This window comes from Manacus vitellinus, unplaced genomic scaffold (genome assembly GCF_001715985.3).
Source record: "Manacus vitellinus isolate BGI_N305 unplaced genomic scaffold, ASM171598v3 scaffold_39_pilon, whole genome shotgun sequence".
In the NCBI taxonomy this organism is placed as follows: Eukaryota; Metazoa; Chordata; class Aves; order Passeriformes; family Pipridae; genus Manacus; species Manacus vitellinus.
Genome location: NW_021940534.1, coordinates 3,410,010 through 3,433,478, shown reverse-complemented (window position 1 = coordinate 3,433,478; position 23,469 = coordinate 3,410,010). Strand labels below are relative to the sequence as shown.

The 23,469-nt window shown below is 41.5% G+C and overlaps 1 protein-coding gene across 3 annotated transcripts in view; it reads right to left on the bottom strand.

The window, feature by feature from the left end:
- JARID2 (jumonji and AT-rich interaction domain containing 2) overlaps positions 1-23,469 on the bottom strand; it is a 214,791-nt gene that overhangs the window by 116,070 nt on the left and 75,252 nt on the right. The window contains exons 1-2 of one of the 3 annotated variants that reach the window (XM_018077645.2): positions 8,539-8,630; positions 5,838-5,973 (exon numbers count right to left, since the gene is read on the bottom strand). Coding sequence is in view for 1 of the 3 variants with exons in the window: in XM_018077644.3 (XP_017933133.1) it covers positions 5,838-5,973 (136 nt within the window). In the remaining 2 variants the exon portion in view is untranslated. Of the gene's footprint in view, positions 1-5,837; positions 5,974-8,429; positions 8,444-8,538; positions 8,631-23,469 lie in introns of those variants that run through there. The other 2 variants (XM_018077646.1, XM_018077644.3) reach the window with 2 other exon arrangements.

Below are 23,469 nucleotides of genomic sequence, written 5' to 3'. Positions count from 1 at the left end.
CATTGAACTGGCTGCACTGCATAGGCAGACAAATGGCAGAGCCAGCGCACAAGACATGAGGTGAAAGGTTGCTGCCAAAGTCTTTCCCACCTTTCCTCATCTTATTTATTTTAGACTTACAATAACTCAGCCTGCTACAGATTGTGCAGAGCCTCTGCAGACTCTTCATTGCCATTTTCATTTTCCACTACCTACAATTAGCAATATGCAGGGAAGCAGGAGGCAAGATTATTTTTAGAATTAGTTTGACTACAAATGCACTCAGGAGCAACAAAAACTCTTTTTAGATAGTCATGAAGTAAGTTTTAAGAAAATTAATTATATAATTCCTCTCTTTCATAGGTTAAAAAATTACCCATCTCTTATACTTGAGAGAAAAAGGAATATGGGTGTCCTGTGAGAGAAAATTTTCTGGCAGTCTTGCCAAACATTGAAATTATATTAAGACAGAAGCACCGTTTGGACATAATCAAACTGGCTAACATCAGTGAGGGTGTAATTTGACCTGCAAATTTTATTATAAATGGTGATGATGGAAAATGCAAAAAAGAACCTGTGCCAGTCGATGAACAAGCAAGTCCCTGGCAGGCTCAAAAATTAATTCTATTCTAGCAAACAAAGAAAGGAAAAGAGATTTGGAAATTTTCAATGGAGCCCAACCCCAACATCCTGTTATTTATTTGTTAATCTTTAAATTCACTTGACAGCAAGCACCGAAGTGAAAGTGATGTTGAGTGCCATGACAAATCTGCTCAAATGCATATTTTCTGAACCTTTTAGTTGAAAACATCTATATTTAATCACAGTTTAAAACTAGCCAAAAAGGCTGTTTACTCTGAACGTAAAGGGAAAATATTACAAAGTTGAAAGAGCTATTTCTGTTTCTGTAAATGCATTTTTAAAATCCACTTACAGACAAGGGTCCTTGGCACACTTACAATCTTCTACTAAAGCTTAGGAGACTGACAGACATTACCCACTGTCAACAAATGCAATCTAACATCACTGATGGAGTGAAAAGCTCCCTAGACAAATGTTAGCATAAAACCTTCTTGCAGTATTTAATTGCAGCCTTCAGAAATAAGAGAGATGAAGTTATCAGTATATCTGAACCACCACAGTGAATGAAGAGGGCTGCTTTCTTGTTCAAAATAAAGCCTGAGTAGTGGTCCAGCCTATGTGTCTGCACCAGGAAGGAAGGAGACGCACATTGCTCTGGGCACAGAGAGGCACAGCTGAAACAACAGCACTTCCCCAAGGGCTGCTCTGTTTTCATCTGCATGAGTGGGAAGAGAAGAGACATGGTCTAAGTCCAGAGAAGACATGGTTGCCCCACTGGCAGCTGCTGCCACCCCCTGCCTTTTGGCAGATAACGCATGGGCACTGAGCTGAAGCACCCGGCTTAGGAGTCTTTAGGCATTTCTAGCACATCTGTTGCTATTTTCATGCCATGTCTGGAGTACCATCTACATGGCCAGGGGAAAGTTTAAGTCAGATGAAGCCAGCTCCACTGGGCCACCACTGGGCACCTTCATTTCAATACAGCTCAATGGGGAGCATCAACAGAAAACCTCATGCAGCGAGCAGAAAATACTTGAAAATCTGTGCATCAATGACAAAACCAGCTATTTTCAGATAGCACTGCTGCCTGCCCCAGCTTGCCTGAACAGCCAGTGTGGAAGCCAAGGGATGGGCAGATCCAGTTATCAGAGGAGGCTGCTGCCACTAGGTCTGGCACCATGGTCCCACCAGGAGCTCTCAGAGGTTCCTGCCTCTCAGTGCAGAGTTATTTAATCTGTGGAAAACAGATTAAAGCAACTCTCCAACAAAAGTCACATTAGCTTTTGTGTGGGAATGGCTGAGGGCAGAAGCAGATCAGCACAAGGTAGTGGAGTCACGATCCCTGAAGGTGTTCAAGGAACAACTGGACATGTCACTTAGTGCCACGGTCTAACTGACAAGGTGGTGCTTGGTCACAGGTTGGACTCAATGATCTTGGAGGTCTTTTCCAACTGAAACAATTCTGTGAAGGGGGGAAGGGGCACCACAGTCATGCATGGTCCAACCACCACCTCCATCAAAGTGCTGACACCGTTCCTTCTCTGTTTAAACAATATACATAATGACTTCAACAAGCCTAAATGTAAGGTGAAATCTCTCAGGACAGCAAAATCACATATTTTTACTCATCTCTTTATTTACTTAATGAACAAGACTTCCAACTTCTGCCTTGAACCAAAGCATTCCCTCATGCACATTTGATTTCTCAACCAGAAAGCCTGCCATGAGCTCAACCAGGCTGACATGTTTGGAAACTGCCATGACACCTTTCTAGGACAAAGTATAGCTGGTGCAAATACACTATCTGCTTGGATAATTCTAACGTCTGCTTTGTCATCTCTGTAGATTACCCAACCACCTCAAACAAATAAGCCAACTTAGTCACTTTTTCCATTTAAGAAACGTACTTCCATATAACAAATTTCTTCTTTATCACAAGTTTTGAAAAACAGAATTTAAAATCTTAGGTCATAAAAGTTTGCTTTATGATATACTCTTTTGAGGGTACTGGATATACTCTCATCAACAGAATGCAAGCAATAATTACATCTTTCATTGCCTTTTTAATAGCCTTATCTCACATTCTAAGCTACACAAGAAGAAAACAATTTCCTAAGAGAATTAGTTTTCCTTTTAGACGAGGATCTCTGAAAATTGGTATCACTATTCCAAACACCAATCCCTATTCTGCAAATCCTAATGCAAATGACAGGCAGCAGTAATCAAAGTCACTAAAGGGATCCCTCTGGGTTTTTCCAGCGCACGACCTTGTTTCCATAATCAGAGTTCCAGTATCCCATTTAGGGCTGCAGAGGGTTTCTTGACAACCAGCAGAAGCACCTCCTTCAGATTTTATATTCCCACATAATGGAGAGGAACACGTAGGAAACAAAGGCATACTGTAGGGTGTCATTCTATACTCTGCAAATACCCAGATCAACATAAACACCCATGCAATAAAACCACTGATACGACAACCATAATATACCCACTTGCCTTTCTCTTTAATTGCAACCACTTAAGTAACACGGTTTCAGACACAAACTGAAAACGGCAGGATTATTGTCAGGATAACAAGTATCTTTAATAGTGAGGCAGAGACAGCCAAGGTATTATAACACGTATAATCACCAAAACTAATTTGAATTTTTATTTATTTTAAATTTTATTTTTATTATTCAGAGAGGCATCGAAGTTAATTGTCTCTGTGCCATGATCAGCACATCTCAGAGCTTGCAGAAACTTTAGTACTGAAAAGACTCCGGTTAATAGGTTCATCTCTCACATTTAAAATTAATTTGCTTTTCACACTATCAGTCAAAGAGGCACCATTATTCCAGCTACCCAATCATTAATGATAGTATTGTACTCACCAGATGAAACACCATTGACAATCATTTTCATACAAGTTTAGTTGTAGCTTCACAAATATTGGCAAAGCAACTTTTGTAGTGTGTCTGTCTATGAAACTTCAACCACTGTAAATCCCTACAAGCCTCTTAAAGACACCTTCACCTTCTTGCAAGGCACTGGTTCATCTTTTACCTTCCTCTATTGCTACAAATAAGTACTTTCTACTAGAACAAATTGCAGGTTGCAAGTCTGTGAATAAATAAATTTAAGGGATGACAGTTATAAAACCAGAACAAATAAATTCTCTCTGCATGACAGATGGTGGCACCAAGATCAAATCCTGCTACCTAGTTGTTTGTGGTCCCTTCAGCTATCAGAAGGACACAGGACCAAAAAACAAGGGTGGTGGCCTGAATGTTGGAATGACGGACACATACAAGGAAACATTTTTTATTCCCAAAAGTATGTAATCATGGATCTAGGACTCACCCTTAAAATATTCGATTTCCCTGAATTCAAAATAGCTCAGTAGTTTCTTAGGATGACCTGCTTTTTTCTCAGTCCATAGAGACACATGGATTTGAAAATACATGACTACATTTTTTTTAATGAAATGAGCAAATTACATGTTTAAATTGATTTTCTTGATGTCACAGCGCAATATCAACCCTCCTCCCTTTTGCAAATCTTTCTTCTCTGCATAACGAAACATTCTTTCAAATATCAATGGCTAAAAAAAAAAAGCTTTTGGACAGTGGTATTGACATAGAGCAGTGCTGAGACAGGACATTTTAATAATCATTTAGCAAACAGAAAGAGCAACATGGACTATCATTCTGGCTCAGTTAAAAAAACTCAACCCCCAAACAACTGATCATGTACTTCTAAAAGAGAAAAGCTCTGAAGGTGCGAGTTGTGCTGCTGCCGGAGGAAGCCAATGGCATACTCCACATCTGGTACCTGCATTGACACAGCATTCCCAGCCAACTCAGTTCTTATCTAAGCTGCCTTTGGAGAAACTAGACACCATAAAAACCTCAGTCATCCTGTAACCTGGCACATCATCAAAGCCTCCTAACACACAATTACTGTGCTCCATGCCTTTAGACTTTTTTCCTTTGATTAAACAAAACCCCCACAATAGAATAAGAAACTTTCCAAGAGAAATTGTGTTTGACAGAAGATCAATGATGCAGAGGTGTTGGAGGGAAAAAAGCCAGCACTGTTTTGTGTACACCTCCAAGTTTATTAATGGATTGCTCTTAAAGCTAGATGCCCCTTCCCATCAGATCAGTATTTGATATTATTACTGAACTCGGAAGTCTGAGGTCTTCTTTAATCACATTAAGGAGTTTGCAATTGCTTATGCAATACAGTAACTCTATCATGCTGCCTGTAGTCATCCAGCCATTCCTCTTGGTTTCTGCCTTGTCGGCAGTAACACTCAGTGAAAACGCAGTGAAATCTGACTCACCACATCAACAACACAAGCTACATATAAATATGAATAACCTACCAAGTAAGCACCCAGCTGCTGCTTTAATGCATTAGCACATGTATAGTTATGCACATGCCTAAAAGGAACTGCCATAAACCTCCGTAAAGAAACAAATAAGCTCTTGTGAGTGAAGAGAAAACTGTAAGCTTGCCCAGAAATCTGAATCCTGCTAGTCATCACTTTCAAGGCTCAAGTCAGCATGACAAAGCCTTTTCAAGTAAGGGTCTAAGTGAATCTGAAAGAGACACACTTTATATTCACCTCTCAGGACACCACTGCTTTTTTAAGCGACAGACAATAATTGGGTAAAGCATTAAAGAAATAAAATTAAACTCCTTTCTAGCTCCTGTCATCTAAGCTTGTCTGCATCTCCTTTGAATACCTTTAAACAATTGCTCTGTGAACTGCTAAACCAGGGGAGTCCAACATCAAAGCGTTTGTGTCGTTTCAGCCCTTTAAATCTCGATGTAGATCATATGCTACTTCACCTGAGGACTTAGATGACTCCAGAGACAGATGCAAGTAAGCCAGTTTCTTGCACCTAAATGAGAGTACATCATTTCTGTCCAAGAGTACTTCCCCAAGGTAACTGGAGTCAATCACCTTTAAATGGTTACCTCCTCTGGGGACATACTTGACACATCAGGGAGTAGGCTGACCTGATGGGCCTCCTTTTCTACTGTCCTCCCACCTGGCACCTACCCTCCACCTTGATCCCTATCTCAGTCAATTAGCCAGGAACCAAAACATATGGATTGTTCAAACTGGGCATTTCAAGCATTTCAGAAACAAGTTCTTCTGTGCAGATCAAAAGGGCACGGTGTACCTGTCAAAAGACCAGGTACACTGGTCTCCTTCCCTGCTACAGAAGAACCCCATGGCAAAAGGACTGAGTCCTTCCAGCAGTACCACAGAGGCATCTCACCGTTCACTGCCTTGAGGCTCCCGCTAATGCCATCCCCGTGCTGCCGCTTCTGTGCGTTCTTGAACTCCTTCAGAGATAAATAAAGGACCTTCCGCACCACCCTCTCCTCTGACCAGGGAATCCCATCGCTGTCATCCTAAAGAAGATGGAAACAGAAAGGAGACATTAGTTGCATGTTTCTGAAACAAAAACAAACCCCTAAAGCCTAGGGCTACACAGCTTATTTATAATTTAAAAAAAAAAAAAAAAAGAGAAAGAAACTTAAGAAAAATACTCTGTAAGAAAATGCAACCTGATCGCCTCTAACAGAGAACAGAAACATAACTATTATCATCAAATCAGGGCATTAGTCCCTCTAATCCTTTATCCTACAAACAGCAGTAGCCATGTACTAGGTGTTAGACAGGAAGTGAAACTTAATTGTTAAAATCCTTATAATGAATCCCTCACAGAGAAATTTATCACAGCCAGGAAGTGCTCCCAGATAATTAGGAGAAAAAAAAAAAACACTAAAACAAATGTTGCAGAAATTTAAGAGGCAAGTTTTGTGAACTAACTTCTCTTGTTGCCATTTTGGCCTTGGTTTGTGCCTCCTGGCTCAGGTTATTTTTCCCTCTGGTTTTGTGATTTGCATTTATTGCAGTGTTACAATGAAGTCGTACATTGATAACAGTGAAGTTATTCTGAATTAATATCAGCGTAAAGCCAAGTGGAATTTGGCTCACAGGGCAGATGTTTTCTACTTTATTTTGAGGAGACAAATGTTACATTGTCAAAAGGAATACTAGTGTATGTCATATTTAGAACTCACTTTAGTTACAAGATTAATTCCTTGGAAAAGCAACTCCCTAAAGTCTTTAGCATTCAAATAAATTAAGTCAGTGAACTGATATAAAGACGTGAGATAGGTAAGTCATCATATTTTCATAAGCCCTATAATTGTCTCAGGGTCTTTGGAAATCACTCTTTGAGCATTCTTGCCCTTGAACTCCTCAAGGGCTACATCACTGCCACACAAAAGATTAATATTTCTAGGCAGACCTTAAGTGGTAAGTCTAAGTGTACAGCAGCATACTGTCACATTACACTGGAAATCCCTAAAGCCCCATCAGGGATCCCCACCAGGAGGCAGGAGAGTTTAGACCATCCCATGTGCCAAAGTAATGCTGGGCACCACCAACTCAAAAAAAAAAAAAAAAGCATAGCTTAGGGTGGCCAGTGATAGTTTTTTCTTTGCTCCTCTAGTGACATATTGGCATTCAGCCAATTCAGTGATCAAAACCATTTCCAACTCCCACCCCTAAAAAAAATTTCTATGACAAATTACTTGGCGGGGGTTAAAAAACAAACAAACAAACAAAAAAAGGCAACAAAATGAGTGCAGTGAAAGCAGCCAGCGCTTTGGCAGCAGGATGTGCATTTTGCATGAGGGACAAGCTCCTACATTTTGAAGAAGGCTGAGCCATACCCAAGGAGCTTTAGAGCACAGGCAGCTCTGGGCCAAGAAAGCAAACTTTGTAACGCAACACCCAGAGCAACCAAAAAAAAAAGAAAAAAACCTCCAGGCAAACACTTTAAAAGGACTAGTACATCCAGTTATTTTGTCAACAAAGGTTTATACCAACAGCTATGGCTTACCCTTTTGCTGCCAAACACAACTTCAGCCCTAAGCAGAAGCGACACTAAACATTTGAGAGCTGCAGCCTGCTCAATTTCAACAAAGCTTGCCCCAAAGATGGCCCCATTTATATTCCCACCAAGGGCCCAGGGGGACGTGGTGCATTTCTGTTTTCACAGAAATTACTTAATAAATCCTTAAAGGAATCACGCTCAGTTAGGAAACAGTCATAAGCACCTTCAGCACCTGTTCATGCTATGGACACAAGCCTGGGGACACCACTTGCTCCTTTCACTGGCATTTGTACAAATCCCTAATATAATGGTCAGGAAGAGGAAGAGGATGAAGAGCCCTCCAGCCAGGCACATTGCTTCTGACTCTGAAGCCTAAATGAGTTAAACAGAAACCCTAACAAGGGGCAACCAAACCATCACCCCGTATTTTTGCATAATTTAAGCCAGGCATACAGAAGCCTTGTGTAACAATCGACCCCAGTTAACATCAGGCATACTCAGAGACGTGCCACTTTCCTTAGCCCTCATCCACCCAAGGCCTCTCTCCCATCAGACACCATGTCCGGTCTGAGGCCCCGAACAAACTCCTTCCTCCACCAGACCACACAGCTCCCATGGAGCTTGAAGCTGCACGAAAATACCCATCATTTCCTGATCCCACTGGCCCACTTAATCATGAAAAAAACACAGAAAAATAATTTAATCAAACAAACAAACAAAAATATATTCCCTATTAAATTCACTTTGTCAAGACCGCTCACTGCAAGGAGCACATGGTGGCATTTGCTGCTTCAGTAGTGACAGGGTGAAACCAGCTGACAGGATTGATCTTTAAATCAGCATGTGCTGACCACATGGCCACTGTAGCAGGTAAGCGACTGCTGGCAGGTACAGCCCATGCCCTGGCACATGCCAGCGACAGTCCCGCCTGTGGGAGGGAAGGAGCTCATCACCACACACCAGAGGCCTCTGGTCTAAGCCACCCTCCCCAAGTACTCCTGTGAACAGTCTGAAGTCATCTCCCTCTCCCCAGACAATGTGCTGGACATGCAAAAGGATGGTTTGCAACCTGGCATCCAATTTTCCAAGGGACAAGGCAGCCAAGATGTCTTCCTGGTGCCAGCTGGAGGCTCCAGCACCACTGCAGGAGATACTCCCGCCTTCCCACCAGCCTGAGGGTTGCGTGGGCATTAGTGCCACCAGCAAAGAGATGGGTCCCAGAAGACAGGAACAAAGACCTCTCTCAGCAACCTCTGAAGCAACACAGTAACATTTCACATCACACTCAACTCCTGGAGCTGTAAAACTTGAGATGAACCATATTGGCTTCATCTGACCTCTGAAACAGCAGCGCTGCCAATAGAAATGCACATGGGAGAGTCTCTCCACACCAGAGCTCCCATCAGCCCAGTTGTGTTGAGACTGCAGCCACTGTCCTGCCTACACTGTTCTGCTGTGGGCTTTCCCCACACCCTCTGTGTGGCTTGAAAAAAGGTCATCAAGTTCCCCAACACCATGTGTACCCAAGGTCAGCAAAAGAAGGGGCTAAAGCCACTGCCAACACCTGTATTCACATGGCTCCATATGCAGGGGCAATAAAAAGGTTTCACAATGGTCAAACACATCTTCCCCAGAGCCTACAGCACAAAAGCAGCCGCAAGCCAGAGAGCAGCTGACTCAGAGACCAGCTGAGCTGTTGCTCCACCGGCTGCAGCTCCAGCTCCCAACACATTTAACCATAATTACATGGGTCAGATCGGCTCTGCCTCATCACCCCAGTGTAGGGAGAGCCGTCATGTGCCCGGTCTGCACTTACACTGCTAACAACTGGAGGAGTTATCTCACTTTAGCAAAACAACATACACATGCCCAGAACAGTTTAGAAGTATGGTCAAGTGAAAGCCTTGAGGAATTTAATCTATGTAACTTCTCAACACCAACCCACTCCCCCAAAACCCAACCTCAAAGGGACTGACTCAACTGCTGCCTTTAAATACTTCCACAGGGAGTAGAGATTTGTTAATAGATGGCTCTTGAGGCTGGCAGAGAGGGGTATAATAACATCCAACAGCTGGAACTCGATTCAGAAAAATGCAAGACAGAATTAAAAAACAGTTTCTGCAACTGTGCAAGTAATTAGCCATTGAAACGACTTGTGGGGAACTAATGGATTGTCCATTATTGACTCAAACCCAAAAATGGACTGAATAACATCTTAAACTGTAGGTTCATCACCACAAGCCCATAACCTTCACTGTGCAGGTCAGCATAAAAGGAACAGATACAAACAACTTGGGAAGGTCCAGGGCAGAATAAGGAAACACAACTGCACCATTTCCTTCAAACTGCTAAAAAAAATAATCATGCCACCTTCTTTGTTGTGCCATTTTAGGGAACCTCATATCGTACATTTATATCTGAACATCTATCAGGACAGCCAAACAACAGTTTGGCAAGTTCAGTCCAAGGGGATAGGGAAGAGGAGCATAACCTCCATTTACTTACACGGTACATTCCTACACAGGATGCTACCTCATAGATTGGAGAACAGCTTTCTCTCGCGCTGTATGGCTGGCAGCTTGCTTTCAGCTTTACAGTTCTGGAGGTGATGTTCGCAGGCTGCACACAGCCTTCCTATTTCAAAAATTATACTCAAATTCTTACTAAAACAAAGGCAAAGCAAGCAGAAGTGAAGGGCAAGCTTTACACCAGCTCCTGGGCAGGTGAAATGTCAGCCTGAAGTCGTGGGAGCTGCTGCACTCCTCGAGCAGCAGCAGAAACATGACTGAAGCTTCTGCATTCATTCATCACAGATACAACATTTTTCAGCCCGGCCCTGGCCTTGCCTTAAGCAAACAGGAGTCATAGTTCATAGGGTAAAAGAAAGCTGGAACAAGGGAGAATCCATGAGGCACTCCATGCTATTTGTTTTACTTTTATGTAAATACTTTAACAGCAGTGATGGTTTTATTTAAAAAGTCAGGACTTCGTAAGGTACAAAGATCCTTATAAGCATGTGTGTTATGACTCAGTGAGGTTGGCGTGTTTCCAGCTCTCTCTTTGGGTCTTTCCCAAGCACGCATCTCCTGACCTCATTCTTCATGCCAGGTTGCAAAAAGCAAAACAACAAAACACAAACTCCCTCTTTTTTCTTTTTCCAGTGCTGCAGCCAACACTCAGTTAAAATCACTGTGGCACCCAATGCCCTAAATGAATATGCTTTCATGGTTTAACAGCCCCCAGAGAGTCTTTCCCACAGATGCAAGAAGGTCATTTTGAAGCAATGGGAAAACTAAACCACAAGTTTCTACTCTTTCCTCAAGGATATTTTTGAAGGAGAACTATTTCAAAGGGTGGTTTTTACTGTGTTTAGTTAGAAACATAACAATAATCTGTCTTTTGCATGAAAAACACATTTTCAGAGATCATATAAATTACTTTTCAGCTGAAGGACCAAGATGGAAACATTTGTTTACTGGACTCAAGACCTTCAACAGAGTTTTGCCTTTTGGCTGTATATTATCAATGGAAGACAGTTACACCTGTTTTTCTCTAGAAGTCAGACCTAAGAAATTGGAGGAAAACCTAGATACGCCATCCGAGGCTGAGAGTGATCCTTCTGTGCAGGCTTGGGCGAGTTAGCACTACTAAGTGCAATTAGCAGGCTTATTCATTTACACAGCCCACTTTTTCAGTATAAGCATGGCACGGCAGGAACTTCATGAGAAAGCGTGAAGTGTTACTGCTGTTATCAACACGTGTACTTCCCCTGCTGCATTAGCAGAGGTCTCCAGTGGATTACATAGTCCCCATCAACCTTCTAACCACACTGTCCTCACAGGGAGAAACCCTGCTATTGGCCCATCGGTGTAAACTCCGTCTCTACGTAACTCGCAGGAGCACATGGGCTGTTCCTCGACCAGACAGCAGAGGCTCTCCTCAGCAGATACTCCTAGCAGAAGTCTGAACTCCCAGGGTACTGATATGAAACTCTAATATATTCAACTGAAGCTCTATAAATAAAGATTTTTGGCTCCTTCTGTCAGCTATCATGCTGCTTGGACTTTTTACAGCCAAGCAGAGCATGGTGAAAACTAGTTATACCCATATATATACCCACAGTAATATCCTTGTAGTCTTTCGCTTACTATCAAGGTCCCCCTACTCCCTTCTCCTCTCAGAATAAAGTTCGCACTTATTTAATATTTAACCTTTTAATCAAGTTTAACTATCCAGAGAGGATGTAGCAGTTTCTCATTTAAAACAAACTGCTTATATTCAGTGAGAAAAAATAAAATCTCATGAATGGCTTAAGTTGATGAAGATTGATACAGCTTGGAGACTTAATAGTACAGTGACTCATGCCTTCTGGAAAATGTAATCTGTTCTGTCTAGTTTAGGAAAATAGGTCATGTTTTTAAAATGTGCTAACTAACATGAAGAAAGGGGAAATTTCCTTTATTAATGGTTCTGTTTTAGCATTTTAAGCGTATCTGGTAATTATAGTGACTTTTTCCCTTCGTACTTGCAGAAAACTTCCCCAAAGAACTCACATCACATTACAGCTCCTGACTAGCAGAACCAATGTTAACACAGAAAAGAAACACTGGAGGAAAATAAAAATCTCTCCCTGCTTTAGCACTTCTCCCACAGCTTTCATTGCCTGCAATCTCCCTTTGGTTTGCACCCTTTCACCGCCTCCTACTGCACCTGGGATTGCATTTCCTCCTTTCAGATGAATTCTGAAGAGCAGCACGGGAGAGAAACGCTGCGTTTTTTGGGTCACTAAAGGCCTCAGGCACTTTTGAGCCCAGTGAGTTTTAACCTGCTCTTGCAAAAATACATTAGGGTAGAAGAGTTACACTCAGAATCTTCAAATACACGTGTCTTCATACAGGCTCCCAGAACTGAGGTGTAAAAAATAGTTCCTAAATTTATCTTCAGCCTCATAATGAAATATTGAAAAACAGTCAGTTCATGTGTTGTTTCTTTTACATAAACTCAGAGGCCTTGTTGATGGTTCTGCACCTCTAGAAAACTACTACTCAATATGAAACTAGTGAAACCTTACAAGACATCAACTGTTTCTCATGTTGGTCCGCCAAGATAAACACAAAAAAAAAAAAAAGAAAAATAAAAGGTTAAGACAAAGCAAATTCAGAGTAAAGACAACTCTAAATTTTCCTAATTTATCAGCTTGCAGCAGGACTTCAACTTAAACCAACTCTCACCAATAGCCATGACTTCACAGTTACGACTTACTTAGGCCAGACCAGGAATATAATCAACCATTTTGCAACGAGAGTGTCTGAGTTTTGGGCTCTGACAAGAGCCTGCAGCAGAGAGAAGCCAGGGGTGGTGGAGTGCTGCAAGAAAGAGGTGTAAAGGTATAAGATAATTACTCAGACTGGGGGAGAGGTTTTCATAACCAGATTAATTCACCTGACACCACTTGGGATGCACCCACTCCAAGCCCAATGCCGGCACCAGCCCCTATGTGGCCACTTGACCAGCTTTATCGGGGAAAAGAATCAAAATCTCCCCCTCAAGACAGGAAAAATTACTGTCTTCATCCAGATCAGCTCCCTCATTACTAACCACATAACCAGACGGCAACCACTGCTGGGGCAGAGAGAAAAGTGGGATTGTCCCTTTGAGCAGCAACTTAGAGCGATGCAAGCCCACCTCAGCACCAAACCATGACAATGACCGTGAGGAAGGGAGGGCACCACAGACAGTATTCAGGAAATGAAAACCACTTTGCTGTAATGTCAATACTGTAAACCCCAAACATCTCACTGCATTCAGATGAACCATACCCACTTTTTCCAAAATTATTTACTTTAGAGGAGTGAAAGGGAAATATAAGAGGGTGAGGACTGTATCTGTTACAGGGACAGGGCCTGCAATGATTTGGATAGGTGACAGCCTGACAAGATAGAATTTTCTGTTTGACCATCACCTGTAGCCAATTTATGCCTGAGCAAAAGCTCTGACTTGATAAATAGGTTCCTTACCTGGTGCTTTGTTCAAAAGAAGGGAACATCTCCTAAAATGCACACTGAGTTATCTTTGAAAGGGCATGCTGTATACAAATACATACCTCCCGAGCAGAAACCAAAATAATCTAAGCATCATTTCCTGTGTAGGTGAACAGGTCTAAATCTTTCTTAAAAGAAAAACAAACCAACCAACCTGATGGGGGATGCTTACACTGCATGTCTTCACTTCTCTGAAACCCATGGAATGATATATATTTATCTTTGATTACATAGTACCAAAAAACTACAGCTGAAATTGGATTAGAAACTTCTGCTGAAAAACAATTTATTGCATAACACAACTCTGACAGCCAGGGTTTCTGGCCACCAACTGAGCTTTTATAAAAATCTGCTGGGTAGCTGCCAAATCAGTTCTTTGAGTCTTGGCATGTCCGACATCTGAGACAGTAGTCAAGGCAGCCACATGTCCTGTGCCATCCACAGCCCTGCACTTTTACATTTAAATGTTACCGTCAAAGAACAGAGTAGTATGAGCCATTAAACACACAAAGGTAAAAAATATCTCCTGCAGCTGCAGATCTGACAACTCTGATCATGCTGCAGAAGCCCAAGAGCCACAACAGGATTTTTTTCTTTTTCAGAATCTGGTATTAATTTGAACATAAAAGTAAGCTTATTAGGAAGAGGGGAAAAAAGAGAAGTGAGAAATGGTAGCAAGTTCCAAAAAAGGTCTATACTCCTAGCTGAAAATCGCTGCCATTTATAAATTTCACATTCCAAATATTCTTACTCTGTCTCCAGTTCTAATTAAAACTCTCCACCAAGTACACTTCAGATAGACACATAAAACCCAGTATGCACAAAGAGTATTCAGCGGCTCGAGTTAATTAAATCCAAATATATTCTTTCTAATTAATTTCATTTTGATCCAGTTCATATTTTTATAAGGTGTTCAAGCTCCAGTACGCAGCCATACAAATACAGTCCACTAAAAAAATATTTTTTGCAGTTTAAATGCCTGCTAACAAGACCTACAGACATGTATGGCTAATCCAATCCTGCTGTATATTAGCCTGATTCTCAACTTGAAAAACACTAACAACTTTTGCATGCCAAAATAGTGCCAAGGAAGTAGGGAAGAGAGAAAGATAAAATTGGTGTGTTATAAATTTGCCTTCAGTATTTCTATGGGAACTTAAAGAGATCTGATTTTTTGCATTTCACAGTGTCTGAATGGTTGGTCAGTGGTGTCAATACTTTAGAGAAGCCAGAGAACTGTTCATGTGTTTAGCATCTATCCTCACAAGTACAACAGGAGGTCAGTGTTTTTCTTTAGTAGGACTTTAGTAGTACCAGGATGCTGAAGCCTGTAATAAGAAAAGATCTGCTCATCTGTCTGCTTTCTAGGAGTACAGTCATGTACATATATATAAAAAAAATATGCATCTGCCAATATAAAACTTACATTGCTCTCCCAGTGAAATAAATACATTAGCCCAAAGCCTATATAGTTTAGCTATGTTGTTCGATATAGCTGTGCCCATCAGTAACTCTGAGGCATGAACCTGGGAAGGTCACCATATCCCTGCTGGATAACTCTTGACCAAGCAGAGATGCTGTACTCACCCTCATTTAAACCTTTCCAGTACAAATGGGTTGCGCTGGTTTAAAGTCATCAGAGAGGAGGTTTTGGCTCACCTGACTCACTTCGATGGCACTGCAGTAGCTCATGATTGCATGACTAGCTCCATCACCAAAGCCCTGCAGGAGGACCATGGCCAGCAGTGAGTAGCACTGTCAAAGCTGGGGTATGGTAAACTCTACCCACAGAGTAACTCACACAGTGATGGACCTGCAAGTTTGCGTAAATCTGACCCAAAGCAGGTCTGGGTGATGCAAGGAGTCCCCTGCCCTAGCTTGGAAATGTTTAACTTGGTTTCCTCCTCTTTCACATCAGTCTATGGGATGTCTCTTGTTCAGACAATCATCAGATTACAAAAAGATTTAAAGAAAAAGAGAAAAAACAATCTGGTCAGTCTTTAAACTCAGGGAGGGGTAATGACAGCCAAATGTGCCGAACCTATTGCTGGGAAACCTCGGGATACTGAGGCCTGAATCAATTTTACTGAGCTGGATGGGGAACTAAATCAGTTGTATTGACACAGGCTCCTGGGATGGACACACTAAAAGCATGATGTTGATTTGTCTTGATGTAGTACTGAAAAAAGGGAGATTTCTATCAGAATTTTTTGTCCTTGTTTACATTCCTGACTGACAGAATATTCTTTAAAGCTGGGAGGGAAGCATCCATTGAAGCTGGGAGACATAAACAAAATCTGTACTCCTCGCTTGTAAGTCAATTAAACCAAACATATGAGGTGACTCTAAAGCTACTCTAAACGTATTTTCAGGTCAGTTTAGTTATACCAGTAAATTTTCTGCACGAAGACAAGATATATAAGCAGTGAAAACCTATGCTCTAAAGCTTTACCAAGCTCGCTCTTCAGTATTAAATACATTTGACTTCCAAAATACTACCCAGCAAACAAATGATGGTTTTGTAGTAGCACAGGGAAGCAAATAATAAAATCAGCATTTGCTCTGTGAGGCAATTGCTCAGTAATAAATCAGATGAATGCATCTAAGTAACTTCCCAGAAAGCCTGCAAAATATTTTTTCAAATAATCAGTGCCAGAGGAGAGTAAAGACCATAGCCTGGAACTGAAGCTGTGGCAGATCGCTAAGGTACCCAGGTCAAAAATTTCAGACCAAGTTAGGTTGAAGTGCTGCTCTGCCACATACAGGCTTCACTTCTTACTACAATTTAAAACACGAGGGAGGAGAATAGCTAATGGTCACTGGCAACTCTAATATCTGGCCTGATTTGTGAAGACATTGTATCTCTCCTGAGTAGATAAATTAAGAAGATGACATGCAGCTGGGAGGTTTTCTGGGGAAAAGGTGTTTTAAAAAAAAAAAGAAAAAAAGCTCTTTCTTATGGAGATAGTAGGCTTTCCTAATTACACAGAATGATTTTTAACAGGCAGGTGTTTCACAACAACCAGATCTGTGTCAAACCAATAAAGAAAAAACATAATCAAGTTTTGAACTTTTCACAATTTTTTCCTTTTTCTTTTTTTTTAAACCAACAAGTCTGTGTTCAAAATAATGCTACAATGATTTTTCCTTTGCTTTTGCAGGTTTTTCAGCAGGCAGTGCTGGGTTGGTGCCAGGTGGCTCAGCACTAGGGCAGGGGTGATGCACAGCTACCCTGACTCTGTGGGGGCACAGCTCATGCAACAGGGGTCTGCAGAGGATGTGCCTCCCCCACCATCCAGAGATCTGTTTGGGTTGGCATTCAATTCCCTTATCCCTCCTCCGATCCCTGATCAATGGCAACATTCAAACTTTACTGATGATATTAGAAGCACATCAAAGACAACCATTAAGCTTTTAAGTGCACTAATTGACATTTTAGCACTTACAAATCCATCTGTGTGTTCTATCACTCAATTTAAGAGACCTGCTTCCCTGCCTGGTAAGAGTTCCCCATGTTTATAGCGGGTAGAGGGGGATTTTCAAAGCCTTTTTTTTTTCTCAGACAGGATTTTAGAGAATTCAAATTACAAATATAATGCACTTCAAAAAGTAACACATTTCACAAATTTAAGAGCTCTTCCATAAAAGCTGTAAATGGCATCACAGCTATAACTCACAGGCTTCTAAGCTCCAATGAATTCTGCAGCTGTTGCAGCACGTCAAAGCCAAATCATTGTTACCTTCACACCACCACAACTGAAAACCCCAGCTATGATATTACTAACTGCATGGTGCTACATGAAAAAGAGGAGGGAAAAAAGGAACCCCTGTGTGATTTTGCAGTTCCTTCTTTCTTCCTTTGCAAAGCCAGCATAAAACAGATGTTAAAACTGTGAGGGACTGCTTCGGATTTTCCTAGAGTGGCTATCCCACAAGAGGATCCAGGGAACCATTTCAGAACAACTGCTTCCATGGATGCTGTAGCATCAGAGGATAGATAAAGTACTCCCCTCCCCAGGTACAATGACTTAAAGAAGACAAGCCGCAACCCAATGGCCTAGCCCAGCCTCTGATTGCAGAAGAGCATCTCAATGACAGCAGGTCTGGACCCTTCTATTACTGTCACATACCAACATGTTCACCTTCTGTTCTGTTAGAGAAATCCTCATTCAGTCCCAATATTTAAGGCAACAAGAAAGATCAAATTAAATTCTCAGCATTTTAAGCCGTTCAGTTCGTTGCCATATCTATTTTAGGGTCTGAGGCCACCAGCCACCCCCACAGAATCTGCGCGGTAAACAAGGCTTTTGACAGGCTTGTTTATACCTTCTGCGGCAATCAAAGGCAAAACATTACAAATCAAAGAACCGGGAGACAAATACAGTAGTGTGCATAGCAGAAACCTCAAAAAGCTAGCCAGCAGCAAACCTGCGGCTCACCGAGCCCCGTAGAGCAATGCAAGATAACACAGGAAAACAGAAATGGATAGTTAAGTAAGAACAGGCTTGTGCTGTACGTATGCAAACATCTGCAGGCAGGACCTCTGAAGCACATATCTCTCAAAATAAGCGGATGCAGAATCAGAAGACAGGGGGCAGGAAAAAAAGTATTATTTTTTCCAAAAGGACCGTGGGGAAAGGTCATAACTTAAGAATTCCAGTTTAAAGATTGCAGGGAACCTTAGATTTTTACTGATACCAGAAAAACAACCAAAAAATACCAAGCAGACATGGGCAATAATATACCATATTTCTGAGCCTGGGATTTAAGTGGAAAGACAAAGGCTGCATTTTGGGGCCTGGGTGGCTACACCACACAAGGCAGTTACATCCAGTCCATGTCCATCCTTAGAAAAGCAAAAATCACATTTTCTGCTCAATTCTTCCCTCTGTGGAACACTCGATAGGGATGGAGTCAGTTTACTCAGTGACACATGCACTGTGAACTACATCATCCATACTTTAGCAAACCTACCACATCAGGGAAGCATCTAAGCCATACGTTAAAATTACACCCAGAAGAAATTCAGTGGTACACCTTTGCTACTGTGTTCCTTTAAACCTTTCACCTCTTAAACTGCAAGTTCAATGTCAGATTATAAACATCATAAAAGCCCATAAAACCCAATCATAAACCTGCCAGCTCATTTCAAGATTATTTGCTCTTAGCCTTGCAAAAACATCATGAACAGTATGAGAATTGCATCATTTCTCTGCAAACTCCAACCCCTCTTCATCTGCAAGCTAAGGTCACTGCAATCATCCTGTTCCTATTATTGGGATGGGCAGGTGTTACAGCCTTACCTTAGAACAGATTTTTGCAGACACGCTTCACACCACACCCACCTGCTAAACTATCCTCAGCAACATCCCCAACATCAGCTTCTGATGGCATCATCTGCTACTTCACCTTTCTCTTGCAAAATCTAGCTTTAGCATGTTATCACCACAACTGACTGAGACATGAAAACCTCCCGCAACTGCAGCAGGAGTTAATGCCAAGCTAGGATTTTGTGGCATCTCTGTGGGCCCCATACAGCAATGCCTACCTCCAGCCCTTCCAAAGGCTGAGCCAGGCAGCACGGCAGCTGCCTACAGAGTGGGCAGAAGCACAGGCTGCTAGATACCTCCCCACACACCATCAGCATCAGGTGCTGGTTGTTTCCATTAGCCTGCAGTAGGAAAAGAGGTGGCACTTTATTATGTGGGCTGGGTTTCCTGCATGACCAGCCACATCATAGGGAAAAGATCGTAGGCTGGACGAAAGCTGTCTGTTAGCTTCTCTGTGGAAAACAATGGGTTTAGTGAAATGAAATTGTCACGGGGGTCTAGACAGAGCAGAGCTTATCAACAACAGCTTTATGGCAAAACATTTCAGGAACTGGTTAAATCATATCTAGCAACATCACAGTGAAGTGATGGTTTTGAAGGCAGACTGTGATCAAGTCTGTGATTTTTAGGATAGATCATATCCACACCACCTACAATAAACTCAACCTGACCTTCACACTTCAAGCACAGAACTAACCACTCTGTTTTTCAGCTTTGTTGTATGCTTGCAGAAGGCAAAACAGAGTGGCCAGAGAAGGGGGGGGGGAAGACTGTAAAGCAGCAGTACATTTTTAGGCATGGATCAGCTCTTGCAGTCTCTTGGCAAATGAGGTGGCAGCAGAGAATCACCCAAGCAAGTTTAGGAGCTGTGTTTCTGTTTATTTTAATTTGCAGTCTATTGATTCTACTGTTTTGTGAGCTTATTCATAAGTAATACTGGAACTGGAGGCTGAATGTAGTGATGGACTAGGCAAGGCAGAAATATCCACCCAAAGAGAGCATCTCCCCTGGCACCAGCCTCTGCTCCCAGCAAAACAAGCAGACCAGTTAGAGTCCAGCACCATTCCTTTGACGCTGCAGGCAGACAAAAGATTAACAATCCATCATTTCAGTCCATTGCAATTCCTTATAAAATGGCCATGACAGATACAAGGAGGAGGGTCAGACTAGTAAGGATTACACGCCATGTTGTGGGCAGGCACAAACTCGGTTATCTCAATTTTGCTACTGGAGCACTCTTAAGATGCACTGGGCACGTGATCACATCCAGTCACGTTACATGAATGCAACAGCTTCTGAGAGCAGCAGCTCCAACAGGATGCAGGGATGGAGCTATATGTACCTTGGGAGAGCAGACCGTGCTGAATCCTAATGAAATTGAGGGGGAGGGAAAAAGGGTGACTTGTTAAAATGCCTTTGCATTGCTGGGTGACCTACTCCTCCTAGTGATTCCTGCATCCCAGCCATTGCAAGTTGCTGCATACAGATGTAGCAGCAATGGTATGGCTTAATCAGTCAATGTTTTCACAACACATATTTCAAATATTAAGCACTTATTGAAGACTTAGAAGTTACTGTGTAAATATTTGTATTATATTACACTGCTAACGCTTCCTTGCCAACTGTGGAATTTTAAATCTATCTCTGATAAAGCTTTATTTACATATCACACTGCTCTTGATACTCAACAAAGTGAACTGACTAAATTTACACCAACTCCATTCAAGGAGTACATGTCAGGAAAGAGCAATTCAATGATGTTTCGTCTCTGGTATGTGACCAAAGGAAACCACAGGCAGTCACAAAGCTTGTTTTGGGTTGACGTTAACTGTTTTCGCTAGATGTCAATGTTCACAGGGAAAGCATTGAGCAAATGCACCTTGCTCTTAAAATACCACGCAACCAGCAGTTTACACTGAGAGCTACATACTCCCAACACTGAGCCTTATACTGAGTCTCTGCTCAAGATCTGGCAGACTGGTAGTGCCCACATCCACAGTGCTGCTGCAGTCTGCTTTAGTCCTCTGAAGTGCTCCCAGGATGCTGCAATGCTCTCAGGCACTGAAACAGCCCCAGGGGTACAGAGTTATTTCCAGAGGGGAGAGGTAGGACTCCAGCCATCAGTTAGACATGGAGGCAAGTAGATTTTGTTACTTACTTATTTGGGTCAGATTATCACCTCCAGCTATTTTACAGGAGGGGAAGGCTGTGAGAAGCTGCTAATGTTCACACAAGCAGTTAATACCTGGCAAAACATGATCAAGGCACGACCAGCAGAAAACGAAAACACCTTTATTAGTCCCTAAGTACCTTATGTGGAAAAAATAACAGCCACCAAAATGTGGTGAAGTTTTTTCCTATTTCTGAAAAAGATGACAGATTTAAATGGGCTTTAGAAAATACTCACTGTGCAAACCCCTTATCCTATCCCTACCCTTCCCCTCCACAAAAAACTCTAAAAAGCAAAAGAAGACTTATGGGACTTTGTATTGACTCCAACAGTTGCCACCAAGTTGATCATCATATCTTTCAAAAAAATGTGTGTGTAAAGCACCTGCACTATTGAAGAAAACTCTCTAGTATGATAAAAATCTGTTTACTCACTGAATCCAGCTTGCAGATCTATTCTTTATTTTACATACTGAAGGAATATTTACTCTCTGATGAATTTGGTGAGACTTGCACAATCATATGTTGAAAAGGGGAAAAAATGGAGTTGAAGTCGCATGCTACCTTTCGACAGCTCTGCCAGCTGGAAATATGCCATCAATTGTCTGTTCTGAACGTGACTTGAAAGCAGAGGAGTCTGCTTAATAGAAATTCACTCAATTTCACCATGTTTACTTCAGGTTTAAGAAAATGGCCATGAAGAAGATAGATTAAATATTCTTCCTTTTATGAATATCCTCCTGTCTTACTTCGTAACAAGCTTTTAGCTTCATACCAAATTTATGACATTTCTAATTTAAAATGCTGCGGAAATTGGAACAGAGTAGAAATGGATATATTAGAAGAATTTTCCTTAGTTTCAAAATCTGAACAGTAAGAAAAAAAGTACCTCCAAACATGTGTTACTACCAAGCTATGTATTCATTCAATATTATTTGCTTTCCTGTTCCAGAGAAATATGTTTTGCTTCCACAGGCACATACAAACAAAAAGCAGAAAGTAACAGTTTTTTCGGTCAACCAATTTATTCAAGAAAAACTAAATTCAGTATGTGGCACTTATGCACAAGTCTTTCCCCTACCTTTTGCTATGCACAGGAAAGGACAGACAGACATACACACAAAGAAATACGTGGCACATATTGCCCATGAGTCGCAGCGTTTCAAGCTTCAGGCAGCTGAGCTCAAGCTGACTATCACTCACAGCCCCCCTGACAGTGGGCCAATTTAGCCCCAGCCTACTACAGATAAATAAACAAGGAGCACATTGTACACAGACATCTGTCTTATTTTTTTTCCACATTACCACTCAAGAAATGCTACTAATACAACAATTACTTAACCATATAAATCTGAGGTTAATAAAAAGACTGTGCTTTGAGTGACAATATCTACTTCGCCATCGCAGAACTAAGTCTTTTTTCCCTATAAATAAATGTTATTATCCGGAAATTGAACCCTAAGTGGTGAACTAGTAGCTTGCTTTCTTAGACGTTTCAATACATTAAGTGCTTTGCATTATGGACAGATCAACTGCCCATTCACTAAGAAGGGTTACCAAAGTGATGCTGTAATCTCATTCAGCTCCCCCAGTGTTTACCTTCTACAGCCAGTCTTGGATATAGCAAGGGGGAGAAAAACAACATGTAAGAATAAACCTGGGACATTCAAATTTGGAAAGAGAACAGAAAATATTTATTTCTCAGGCTAGATATCCTTTTGCTCCACTTACCTCACCAAAAAGGTATAGTGTCAGAACTATGAGAAGGTAGAGATTTATAGACTGTAAATGTTTTGAAATGTAGATTAAAAAAAAAAAAGGCAAACCAAAGTGCTGTGAAAGTTACTTAACTGTTAAACAATCTAGTGCATTTAACAGAAAATTTCATTGGGTAAAAATTTGTATTCATGACCAAAAATACACACGTAAGACCAAGGCAATGAAAAGGACGATAAAAAGGCATAAACCACAAAGTTTGAAAGCCTTTTTTCTCTGTTTCTGCCCTGTAACATTTGCCAGGGATGGCAATCTAGCAAGATTCTCACCAAAAAAACCTACTTCTTGTAATAATAAAATCCCTCATTCCTGTTGCAGAATGGGTTCTGACCGGAAAACTGCTGGAACTTGGAATATGGACAGAAAAAACAAAACCCTCAAAAGTCATCTCCAGGACTGAGAAGGAGAGGGCAATAAAAAGAAAACAAACAAACAAACAAACCAGACTACTGAGGCAAAAGGAATGTATTTTGCCTCAGCCAGGTAAGAAACATGAAATATTAATTAAAAATATGAAGTTAAGAGAAATAGGACAAAAAAATTGGCAGTGAGAGAAGGCCGAGCCTTCACTTTAGGCAAAACACCAACCTGAGGAACAATTTTCACTTCTTGACAATAACCAGCCTTTGGTGCACTGGTTGCTGTAAGTGGAGACCCACGTAGAGGGGAATAGAGGGAGAGCAG